The following is a 12,810-nucleotide window of genomic DNA, read 5'->3' on the forward strand; positions in this document are numbered from 1 at the left end:
TTTTTAATCAAATTAGATATGTGAAATCGAAATTCAGAAACTATTTCAGTTTATTAAATGCTAGCGATCGATTACTGAGAAATGTGCATTGGTCCATAGACTAATGACATAGGGTTAATGTCTGAAAAAATAGAAGAAGATTGCGAAAGCATTTCCAAATTTTAATTAGAAAACCTTAATATAATGTAAAAATAGACACTGCTTAAAACTATAACAATTTTTGTAGCACTTACTCATACACGCCATTTTGCAAGCGCACTTAGCGCACCCACTTTTCTGATTTATATAGAAGTATCTCAAGTATCCAAAGACAACAACGGATCCCTGTTACTGAGGCACTGCTATCTGCCCATTCTGTAACAAATACTAAAATAAAATCGAGGGAAGGAACGGTTGTTATGAACATGAATTTTCTACGTGAAAAATAACTCAAAAAAAATAAAAATTTAGTTTATTTGTAAGAATCCCTAACTAGAAACGCATTCTCGGGTGGAGACCGCGTCTATGCTTACCTACCTTCCAACCTTCTACCTGTAATATTGAACTTTTCAATTATATTGTACCCGGCTACAACAAACTATTCTTCCACAGTCTTAACTTCCTTTTTACGAAATAGCTGTAACTACTTAGTCTATGTTACATCTGGCACCGTCTTAACTCCGGTACGCTTCAGGCGTTTTTCAACGTTTCCCACTAATTCGATGCGACGGGTAGCCGGTTCTATTCCGGGCAGACGGGAAGGTATGACTACACATTTAGTTATCTGAATATAAATATAAAGAAAATAATTATAATTTATAGTTTGGAAAGACATTATAAAGATCAACCGCGATGATTGTTTTATGTGATTGTCGTAAAAAACAATATTTTTTTTGTATTTTTCGAGGATTTTTCTTTGTTTTTTAAAAGTGTTGTTGAGTTGAATTATCTCTTATTTGATTAAGTATGAAATTAATTTTACAGAATAGTAAAGCATATCAGGAAACAGAAAATAAAACATAATAATATGTTTATCTATTTCATAATCTAACCGAATCTCAAATCTAAATTTCGAAACTAGAAAACATAAATACATATGTATTATGAAAAAGTATGTCTTTAAAAAGCTAGATTAATCCCAAAGAAGTAACATAAGTAATAAACCCATTAATTTTCATACTCCCAACTTTCTCCCAACAATTTAATAAACCTAATATGCCTGAGCCTAATAACAATTATATAATTAACAAGTGTACGATATTAATTAAAAATGTCACTATAATATCGATTATTTGTTGTCAGAATCGCTAAATCGGTTACCTACGGATGGATAGCTGAAAATGTTGCCAGGAACGGACTGGCCAAGATGCTGTCTGCCCCAATTACCATACCCTGGTGATGAGGTTGGCATACAATGTACTTATAGAAAATACACGTGTATGTTTAGAAATATCTTAGTTAATATAATACAAGATGGCGACTTACTTATTATTTACGTTGTGGATAGTAAAAGAATAGAAAGGAATAGATTAGGACTTTTTTACCCGTTCCCGTTATTACAATAAATCGAAGACCAGAGGCAATAGTTTCTTGCATTGCGTACTTCTTTTTTTTTCTAGAAATTTCTACACCTACAGAGAATTAAATTTCTTAAAAATACAAAACGACTAATATATTTATGCATTTCACCCCTCTCTTTACATTTTATAAGAATAAACATTTTATATTCGCACATACATAAAATCTGGAATCCTTACAACAATTTGTTAGCACATATTTTACATGAAATCTTGCTAACGCATAGACGGAAACGTTACGACATTTTGTACAAACTCACCTTATAACAGACACACCTATCTGAATTCTTACAATAAAATCCAATTTTTCACATCCACACCGCAGACGATGGAACAACATAAACTTATCACGTCCAATTACTTAAAAACTTTATCTTAATTTTCTCCCGATCGCTATAAATAATACACGTTGACGTGTCAATTATTGCCTGAATCGTTTCCCGCTTAAAATATTTAACGTTTTTTTTAATCAGGCGGGCCAAAGAAAACCACGCCTTGCGGCCTTTCCAACCATTTCAAAATTAGAACTTAGTGAAACTCCCACTATTGCCACCCAACACAAAACTAATCTTGAGACAGTTATTATAAAGTGTTATTTTCCTTCACCAAACTTAGGAACTTTGTTTTAGTAATGTGAAGTCTATGACTAAGATAATAAAGGTGATTATTAGGTTTTCTGGGAGTATAAATGGGTGTATTCAGACGGGGGACGTTTTCAGAGTATTTTTTGCGGCGGCACACACATGTTGTTTTTGAGATGAAGTAGCAAACCAGCCAGATCGCGGCACAGACTCCATTAGTTCGCACATTAGTATGAGTTAGTCGAATTATTTAATTAAATAAAGTAATTCAATAAGTGGGCGAATTAATAACAATTATTCGGTTTGGCCGCGTTCGATCGGCGCGGGAGTGGACTCGCGGGTTTCATACAAAACAAAAGTGACAGTGTTTACGAAATATCATTTATTTTCTAATTTTTGTTAAATCGCTTGAGGTGACTGGCGCTGATGTAAAATGGATCAAGATAAAGGTGAGTGAGTCACATTGAACCTTTGATCTTTGTGCTGGAGCGTAATCGTTAATTCTTATAAGATATCTATTATTTTATTTATGAAACAGGTACATGATAAGAACATTAAATCTGATGTCCAACAAAACTATCGACATAGTTTGTCTGTTGGATCTTGTTAAACATTTCTTATACATAGATATCTAGGTATGTAAATTAAGTATAGTATATAATATTAAGGTAATGTGTTAGTTAAATATTTTTTTTAATTTTTTACTGAACTTATTTTTATCTTTTTCTTCTCTGATATCGCCTGGTAAATTGTAATCTATAAGGATTAATGTATGAAGTATTTTAAATTTGCGCGGAATATAAATTTAGGTATATTCAACAAATCAATATTGCTGAATTCATTTCAGAAGACAGAACTTATTTAGAAGGAACACGGAGTTTTAGCCAAAGGTTTCTGAAATTAATTCACTTGAAAATGCTTTAGTAGTCTGCCTGAAATCCTACTCGGTCCATAGAATCTAACACTATTCTCTTTTCGTATGTATTTATTAAGTCGACTAAATAATGGTGCAGTTCCACCTTTAATATTTTTATTTGCCTTCACTTTGGAAATATCACTACTGGTAATTTCATCCACTGTGTAGTGGATGAAATCTTATTCTTTACTGCCTGCCGAGCCTTTGTTAGTGTCCATTCTGAATTAAAAATAATATCTAGTATTTTTGTATTTCTTTTTTTTGTGAATGATGATAAATGAAACATGTTTGTTATTCCTTTAAATAAGGTTGAGTATCCTCCTTTAAATCTGTCTCTTCTATAAAAATGCTATGATTTTTATTTAATCAACTGACCTGACAGAGTACAATTAAATTAAAAATATGTTATTCCGAAGAAAATATTTATTTGATTACTTCCTACTAAATAAAATAGTCTAATGAAATAAAAAAAAAACAAATTCAAATGCAAGATGAAAAAAAAACAGAAAAACAGGAAAATTTTATCAGACCTTTTATTTTCTAGTGCTGTTAAACAAAAGTTCAACTGCAATGCGGCTTTAATACAATTTCCGAAAGCAACATTGATACCTTAGAAAGAAAAATACTTATTAATACTTAGCAATATCTGCGCTCTTGGTAGGGGAATTGACCGCCTCCCACAACTACCTTAAGCACAATGAGCCAAACTGGAGCCTAAGTGTGGGACAAGACAGCCCACTAGCAAGAAAGGCTTATTTAAAATGGCATTCTTAACAGTACCTGTCAAATAAAATAAACCTCTATCTACAAAATAGTGTCGATTTCAGATCCCTCCTCTTATTTTATTTTTTACTAATTAGTATCCCTAGTACGATTTCTAGTAAAGACTAAATAAATAGCTAAACTAATACCGCTGCCCAGAGGAGCATAAGCAACCGTTTCCACGTGTATGCGCTCTGTAACCGATAGGGCTGCGCGTGCGCCGGTCGGGCAACAACGATCCTCAGACGCTGGCCGCCGGGGCGTATGCGGTGTGAGAACAGACGGGCTATTGTGTTGATATTCATTTGTTTTGGTATTATTTTGATACGTATGTATGTGTGGGGTAGATCAGGTTAATATTTTTTTTTGGTTATTTATATTTTGTGGATTCTGTATGTTTAACCTTCTTAATCATCTAAAATTAGTAGTATCTAGGAACTAAACTAAACTAATATTTACATTTTGAAAGCTATATAATATAAAAAGAAAAATATGCATTATTTACAAAGCGTCAAAAAAGATATCCTCATCCCTGCCAAAGTCGGGAAACGTGCCCAGAAGGCTGGCTGCATTGCCACGTTGTATGGCAATGCTAATTCTTTGGGCAAAATATAGACCAGCCTTCTGATCACGTGTAGAGTCGACCAAACGCTTTGCGAGTTCTTTATAAAGAACTCGTGCACCTGGTCCCCATGTCCCGAACGTTTCGACCCCAAACGGCTCAAAAATATAATTACCAACAAGGTTATTATATTTCCGCCGTTTTAGGGCTTCTGCGGCTCCAGCAGCAGCGCCCGGCGAGACCGCTGAACTTAGAACATGGGATGGCGCGAGGGTGTCGACGCATGTCGCGTCCCACACCAAAGGCCGACCCAATTTCCAAGGCAGCAATGACATTCCGTCAGGTCTCTTACCATCGTTGCGTACCAAACCATTGGATTCTGTATTACCTATCTACTTATTTTACGTAGTAGAAAATAATTATACGGATAACCGAATGGTTAAGGTACTAACTAATGATCATTATGCAAGATGGGTCCCGGTTTTGGTCCCTTTTAAAAGATCTTCAAATTGAGTCTGGAAGACTCCGTAGGCACATTTGATTTAATTGCCAGCGCAAATCGTTCCATTTCTAATATAAAACATATTGTATTCAGAAAATTTATACATATTTTCCTCTTGTCCACAGAAATTCCAAACACACGACAGCCTGTCACAAAAAACTACGAGCAAAAAGTCCAAAACCCTGCCAACTACAACGTTAATCCCGGGACCTACACGGAAAACAACCACAATCTGTTCCAAATGATCAAGTGTCATGAAGACAGTTTACTAAGACTTCACCACTTGACGGCCGGACGACAGATCAATAGCACTTACGATCCGAGCTACCAGAACGACATAACCTGGTACTCGAAAGACCTTCAACGACCATACATCAAACCAGTCGACTATCTCGCGTACGAAGACATGCGGAGGAAATACGAAGACAAAGGCGCGAAGGAGAGGGAAGTACAAAAAGAGTCTGAGGAGGAAAGAGAAGTGAAATCGGATGATCGGAAGAAGCCCCGGAGGAACAGGACTACGTTCACAAGTCAGCAGTTGGCGGCTCTGGAGAAGGTGTTCGAAAAGACTCATTATCCTGATGCATTTGTGCGAGAGGATCTTGCTGCGAGGGTCAATTTGACTGAAGCTAGAGTGCAGGTTAGATCTAAATTAATTTCGATGATTACGTTACAACGTAAAAAAAAAAACGACAACGTGAAAAATTAAATACTAAGCGACTTTTAGATCCATTAGCTTAGAAATTAGTCACCATAAACGTAGCATATTGTTTGTAGCTTGTATTTCGATTGTAGATTTTCAGATATCTCAATAATATGGTAGAGTTAGCTTCCAAAAGATGAAGAAACTGAGTCAGTTGAGTTTCCTACTAAGTGTCCTTTAATCTAAATATCTCGCTCTTCAAATATTTTTAACTTCCTTTTATTTTTCCACAGGTATGGTTCCAAAACCGAAGAGCAAAATTTAGGAGAAACGAAAGATCAGCACTGTCCACTCACAGAAGCTCAACAAGTCAGAGTTCACCCGAGCCGATCGCCGTTCCCATTGGTATCCCGCACCAAGACCCTAGACAAGACTTCTCCCGTAACACCAAAGAACCTTGGCTTCACCATTTCCAGGCTAATAATTTAAATCTGAACCTTGGCCTCCCTATAGCTAATACGAGCCTGTACCAAAACGACTATTCTTTAATGATGCAGAATGTTGGCAATAGGCAATACGTTCCGAATTCAAATAGTTTGATGGGACAGAGTGTTCTTGGTTATGGTAGTACGAGTGACAACGGATACGGATCTTGCGCTCTCGTCGGCGGTTACGGCGGTTCATTACAGTCGGCTCATCACAGTTCGTACAATTTAAACTTGAGATTAAGACCTCATGATTTTAGTATAAATAATATTACTTTATGAGATGATTGTACATAATTTTCTAATATGTACTTAATAATAAAAGTGTAAATAAATATGTTTAACCTATATTTCTATTAAACTGATTTTAATATTTTTCTGTATTTTTCTTCGTCACAATTTCCTAAGTGAATTAAGTTTAGTATGAAATTATTGATTGAAATAGTTGTGTGAATTCGATTTATCTCGTTTACCAAATATTTCATTTTTGTTTAAGTCACTATATTTTAATGCATAAGTGTGGGTGAACATGGAGTAATGAAAGAGAAAGTTTGATTAAATTAATCTCTTTCTTACCAGATTCCATTCCGGAAGGTCTTTAAGCGGTCAGTCAACCCCCTTGTTTGAGAGTGGGCCTAGGCAGAAAAATTATTAGTGACATTTAGTGAAAGTGACTTTGGTTTTTAATACCTGCAATATTCTTATCTCAAAACAACGCCATGATTAAATAATTTTGGGATGAAATGATAAACAGGTTAAGTTATTGATTTGCTGAACAAGTTCTACAGACCACAGACTAACTTCTTCGTAGACCAAAGACAAGCGACAGCGGTAAGCCGGGAAACTTGACAAGTTGATGCTTGAAGTCCGACGTCAAATTGACCAATGTATACTTTGAGTGTGTAATGTGTTTACAAATTCGTAATCTACAGCAGCTAAAAACGATTTGACTAGAAAGTGTTAATAAAAACCACTATAGAGTGTGTAAAATGCTGGGAAATTAACGTAATATCAAAAGCTGATTAAAACAATCATAATGTCTGTAAAAAATTACAGCCAAACTTTGTTGATGTTATTATCTTTTGCTTTTGTTACGCATGCCACATATAATTACTTCAAGCAAAAGCAGAAAAAAGAAAAGAAACCTAAAAAACAAAATGAAATCCACGAAGTTTTATGGTTCACCTCGGATGACAACGACATGAAAAAGAGTAAATATTCGCGCTGTATGATAAGTCGAAGTATGGAGAGATTGTTGCATTTCGTGGGCCAGCCTCGTCATAATTTAGATATATGCATGTACGTCTGGACTAACCAGGACGTAGCTAACATTGTACTGAAGTTGCATTTGCGCGGCGTCAAGATTCGAGTCATAGTCGATGCCGATATGGCGTTCACAAGTGGATCCGTAATCAAGAAGTTAGTAAAGTACGGAATACCGGTACGATGGATGAAGTCAACTAACTTGATGCACAACAAATTTTGCCTTGTCGACACTTTACTTAGAGATGAATCCGTGTCTCCATTCGTAATAACCGGCTCCCTAAACTGGACGAATCAAGGATTGAGTGGTAATTATGAAAGCTGCATCGTAACAACAGCAGAACCAATACTCAGTCAACTCAGTATTGAATTTGAAAAGCTTTGGCTTCAATTCAAACCAGCTGTGGAATATAATTTTAACTAATCAACAACTAATTGAGTGTTTTGAATACTTTTTATCAGTATATTTGCCTAGCATTTACATTATGATGTACCTTTTTATTTCCGAGTTAGACTTTTATATTTTTTGTGTTTGAGAATATATATTTTTTTGTTTTGACAAGTACTTGGTTATTTGAAAATAGCCCACTTTTTAAAGTAAAGTATTTTATTTAGTATTAAGTTTAGTTCGCTAGCCATAATTGAAAATAACTTATTCTGTGTTGATTTAATTGCTCAGAAATTAATGATGATTTATTTTCTAAGTTTTAGTTGTAAGTACAATGTTCGGATTAAAGGGTAAATGACTTGTTCAAAGCATATGACATTATAAATGTCAATAACTTGACTACACCACCTGAAGTTGAACAAAGCATTTAAAACAAAATTCTATTTCAAATTTTTTTAATCATTTTATCAGTAGTAAATGTCTATAATAATGGAAAATGTAGAATATGTAGTAGCAGAACATATTATATTCTAACTAAGAATAATTGATGTCACCTATTTTCAAATATTTGTAAGTAGATTCTTTTATGGGAATACCCTTAAATTAAAAAAATATTTTAAAACCTAAACTTTCTACATGTTGGAATAAAAATCTCTAAATTGTGATCATTTTATAAGGTAGTGTTCTTAGTGTTTTATTATAATAACATATTTTTATGTGTGTAATATTTAACTCAAAGAGAATAAATGACTTTCCGGTATGTACCTACTCATAGTTTCAATTGTCCCAAAAAAGCAGTGAAGTCTTATCAATCATGGTTAGATGTAATAACACAAAATCTTTGAACACTTAATGCTCCTATCGAGTCTTTTGAACTTTAGTTCATTTCATTTTTTCCTGAACTACGTGAATTACATGTTATTTTCAAGATGTAGTCTTCACATCAATGCTGATATTTTACTATACCGCCCTATGTGTGCATAACATAATATTTTTTAGACAGTAATTGTCATTAGCTGTGTATAAATAACCGAATAGGTAGTTTAGGTCTACAAGTTGTGGGCTCGAGCCACACGTAGTACAAGCATTTGAATGATCCACAAAGCTTCTAAGGTGCTTTTAAGTCTGGGTTTCCTTGTGCATAATTTCGTCAAATATCTCACTGCGGCAGTCGTTTAAATGCACTCAAAAAGACAAAATAACAACACTAGGTACAAACCTAACAAGTTCGACACGCTATGGACCCATTGCTGATGTTAGCGTAGCGACACTTGATTAGTTTACGATTTTTTCTGGGAGAGTGATGCTTCCGAACGATGCCTAAAACGTCAACGCAATTCTTAATGTCACTGATAAGATAAAGATAACAGTTGTTTGATAAAAACTGACAGCACAGTCAGTTCAAAGTCAAACTTTGAACTCTTCGTCAATAACACTATATTATAGTATTACTTATTTTGGTAATTAATTAACCGAAAATGGTCGGAGGATTAGTTGCAGGACGACTTGCGTTAGTGACCGGTAAGTGTCAACAAATATCTAAACAGCTTAAAGTTTTTGACAAGAAATATTTTTTAAGAAAGTGAGTGTAGTTTACTTTCGCATATTTTTATTTTCATGACAGAAGTAAACATAAATCTTGACACCATGCCTTAGATTCTTATGTTATATTAGTTCTAAATCAAACAGTAAATGATACTTGTTTTTTTGTTACTATAGGCAATGTCTTATCAATTTACATAATATCTCTAGGTTCTTAATCGTACCTAACTACGGCCTACCTTATAATAATATGTAGCGGTCACATTATAAATAGGTAATTCTCTGAATGTACCTACTGTTTTAATGTAAGGCTAAAAGATTTCCTTCATGTTTTTTTATTGAAAGTGAAAGACAGTGACAGAAACAAAAAATCAAGTTCCTTGGTATTGCTCTTACTAGTTTCTTTTTTAATTTTTGTGATTGTAGCTCTATCATCTATTGTTTTTTTTATAGGGGCAGGCTCAGGTCTTGGCCGTGCAGCATGCCAGGTGTTGTCCAGAGAAGGTGCTACTGTCATAGCAGCTGACAAAAACTATAATGCTGCTGTAGAAACTATTAAGACCCACACTGCTTTAGCTTCAGGTGCCAACGGTAAGAAAAATAATTTAGTTTTTTGCTTTCCCACCATTATTTTGATTGAGTCATGTTCAGAGAGTTTAATATGTAATTTTTGCCTTTGCCTTAAATATGATTTTTTTTTCTAAAATGATTATGTGGACTACTTAGTAAAAATAATTAAACCATAATCCTTAGTCATTCTATGATAAGATACTACTATCTTCAGAAATAAGGACAAAAAAATGTATGTTGTTGTAATGGTTCTACAAAAGTGATAGTGCAAGAGACCTGACTTAACAGCTTTTGACCTTAACAATTTATTTGTGTTCCAACCACCAAATTTCTCACCCACCAACAAAATGCATCTGTATTTATTTGAAGTGACAAGTATACATGCTAAATACATTCATGAAATACAGGCAGACAGAGAGTAGTGCCTATGTTTGGCTACAAAACCCTGATATTTAGTCAAACGTTTCAAAAAATTGCAGTTTTTATGATACTAAAATGAATAATATGGTTTAGACCTCCATTGATCACATTGATCTGCAAAAGTATAACATACCTATATGTATCCCATCCTAACATAGGCACATCACATAGTTACCAAAACTTAGTTTCTTCAAGCCAATACCGAAATTTCAACTGAATAAAATTTCGATCTATATTTTTTATTCTTGCTTACAGATCAGGATCACATGGCGGTAGAATTAGATGTCTCAGACTCAACTGCTGTGAGGAACCTGTTGGACACGGTAATGAAACAGAGCAAAGTACCGCCTACAATAATAGTCAACTCTGCTGGCATCACAAGAGACAACTGGCTATTGAAACTGTCCGAACAAGATTATGATAGTGTACTTAATACTAATTTAAAGGTAAACAACTTTGTTTAATGTTTTTATTATTATCTCTTTTCCCTAAAAAAAAATATGTTGTAAGTAGATTGTAGAAAAACAAGGCTCGCAAGCACAAAAGCAAGTGCATTTAAATACATGTCCTTTTTTTCTATTAATCTGAAGATAAAAGAAACCGACATATGTTTTGCCAAGTTCATAATTTAAGAAATAATTTTCCGTGTAAAAAAAGACGTATGGTGGCAAGGCAGTGTTTCCGCCAAATTGAATAAAAACACATCCCCATACTATTCTCTCCTTATCTATGATCTATCTTTATTCTATCGGTTTACTTGTTGCCTGAAAGTTACTACAAAACTAAGAATTCGAGTAATCGAGTTCGAAAATTCACGAGTTCGACTCGCGATCCCGCCGCGTCAGCTTATGATTAAGGACTCCGGTTGGGTCCGAAACTAGTCGGGCATCCCCGATAAATACGCTTGAGTAAACCGTTACATCATTTAATAAAAACTAAGAATGTTTCCTTACAATTTCCAGGGTACTTTTCTAGTCATGCAAACATTTGCAAAGGCGATGACAGAAGCAGGGCTTCCCGGCTCTATTATTAATATTTCTAGTATCGTTGGCAAATACGGAAACATGGGTAAGAGTGATAAGAAAACTACTTTTGAACCAAATTTTTTCAATCTTCCAATTTTTTTCTTAATTCAAAAGAGGTGTATTTTAACAAACCTGCTTCATGATTGCAGGTCAAACAAATTATGCTGGCAGCAAAGCTGGAGTGGTCGCGATGACACAGTCAGCTGCTAAAGAATTAGGAAAATATAACATAAGGTATGAGTATTATAAAGTTAACTTTTTATGTCCATCTTTAAAACGAATCTGCTACAAAATTAATTTTCTTCTATTTTTTCGATTAATTTCATGGCTAAGTTCAAGACCGTCAACCCGTACCCTGGGAAACACTGAGATTAAGTTATAAGTGCTTTTTGTTAATCGTTGGATCTGGTTAAAAAAGAAACAAAAAAAAATATAATTAAAAAAAAAGACTTTAAAAAAGGGCAAAAGAAATGAGGAATTGTGTATCAGTATCTCAAACTATCATTATTATGGCATAATTTAAATTTACTGTTTAATTTCCAGAGTAAACGCAATTCTACCTGGTTTCATAGACACCCCTATGGCGAATGCAGTTCCTGAAAAAATCCTACAGGGAATGTTAAAAATGGTTCCCCTAGGCAGATTGGGGCATCCTAGTGGTAAGCTTATATACTTTAAGAAACATATTGATATACAAAGAGTACCTAGTATTTTAAATTCCTACGTATTTGTCACACTACTTGATTATAGTTTGTTATTTACGCTGGTGGCGTGACTGTATAATGATAAGCATTTTTACTACAGTAATATGACTGATAATTATCTACTGGATTATTTATACATCTTAAGAGGTGCAGAATATAGATATTTGACTTGCTTCGATATTGCTTTATGTACATAGCTTATCAAGTAATCTCTTTTATCTATGGGAATTAAACTCAGTGCCGGCGTTAGGGGGGCGGTGGGGAGGCGTGATGGGGCAGTGGCCTAGGTCGGCAAATTCTGGGGGGCGTCAAGGTCTGAAGTTGGAGTCTCTTGCCTCTCCTGGCGCAAACCCTCAGAACTGTGCTCTACGCTAGAGGTGGAATACTTCCACCGCCAAACGTAACGCTAAAGGAAAGATGAAATTCTTAATATTATTTTACTTGGGATCAGCAAAAAACTAACACTTGATATTGCTTCCCTCAAGTGGGGGCCACAATATTTTCGCCCGGGGTGTCAGTGGCCCTTACGCCGGCACTGATTAAAGTAGATGTTTATCATAATATACAGGATAGATGGTAGGGCTCATCTTGTATTTCTGTTATAACTTTAAATAATTAACCGATTTTATATATTTTTCCAGAAATTGCTGAAGTGATCGCCTTCTTGGGCTCAAACAAGAGTTCCTTTGTAACAGGAGCGGCCATTGATGTAACTGGTGGATTCTAGATAAAAAAACAATTATTGAAATGTTATCATTTTTTTATAACAAAATTCTGCAGGTCATGAAGGAGAAAACATGGCCAGGAATTACTTAAAAAGAAAAAAAAAACACTTTCCACAGATACAGTAAGAATACATGGGTATTTTTATATATTTTTCTAAATATTTAT

General features: G+C 34.6%; 3 protein-coding genes across 3 annotated transcripts; all 3 read left to right on the top strand.

Annotated features, from left to right (window-relative positions):
- Positions 1–1,855: 1,855 nt before the first annotated feature.
- On the top strand, positions 1,856–6,337 carry LOC113494538 (paired box protein Pax-6-like). The gene is made up of 3 exons (XM_026872928.1): positions 1,856–2,586; positions 5,005–5,519; positions 5,816–6,337. The coding sequence occupies exons 1-3, from the start codon at positions 2,571–2,573 to the stop codon at positions 6,287–6,289; spliced, it is 1,005 nt and encodes a 334-aa protein (XP_026728729.1). The 5' UTR covers positions 1,856–2,570; the 3' UTR covers positions 6,290–6,337.
- Positions 6,338–6,866: 529 nt separating this feature from the next.
- LOC113494541 (mitochondrial cardiolipin hydrolase-like) lies at positions 6,867–8,426 on the top strand. Its single transcript, XM_026872930.1, has one exon. The coding sequence runs from the start codon at positions 7,044–7,046 to the stop codon at positions 7,692–7,694; it is 651 nt and encodes a 216-aa protein (XP_026728731.1). The 5' UTR covers positions 6,867–7,043; the 3' UTR covers positions 7,695–8,426.
- A 608-nt stretch (positions 8,427–9,034) lies between these two features.
- Positions 9,035–12,737, top strand: LOC113494539 (estradiol 17-beta-dehydrogenase 8). Its single transcript, XM_026872929.1, has 7 exons — positions 9,035–9,179; positions 9,654–9,791; positions 10,446–10,636; positions 11,153–11,258; positions 11,365–11,449; positions 11,759–11,874; positions 12,561–12,737. Exons 1-7 carry the CDS (start codon positions 9,137–9,139, stop codon positions 12,644–12,646), a joined length of 765 nt encoding a protein of 254 aa, XP_026728730.1. The 5' UTR covers positions 9,035–9,136; the 3' UTR covers positions 12,647–12,737.
- The last annotated feature ends 73 nt before the right edge of the window (positions 12,738–12,810 follow it).

Source organism: Trichoplusia ni, chromosome 5 (assembly GCF_003590095.1).
Source record: "Trichoplusia ni isolate ovarian cell line Hi5 chromosome 5, tn1, whole genome shotgun sequence".
Lineage (NCBI taxonomy): Eukaryota > Metazoa > Arthropoda > Insecta > Lepidoptera > Noctuidae > Trichoplusia > Trichoplusia ni.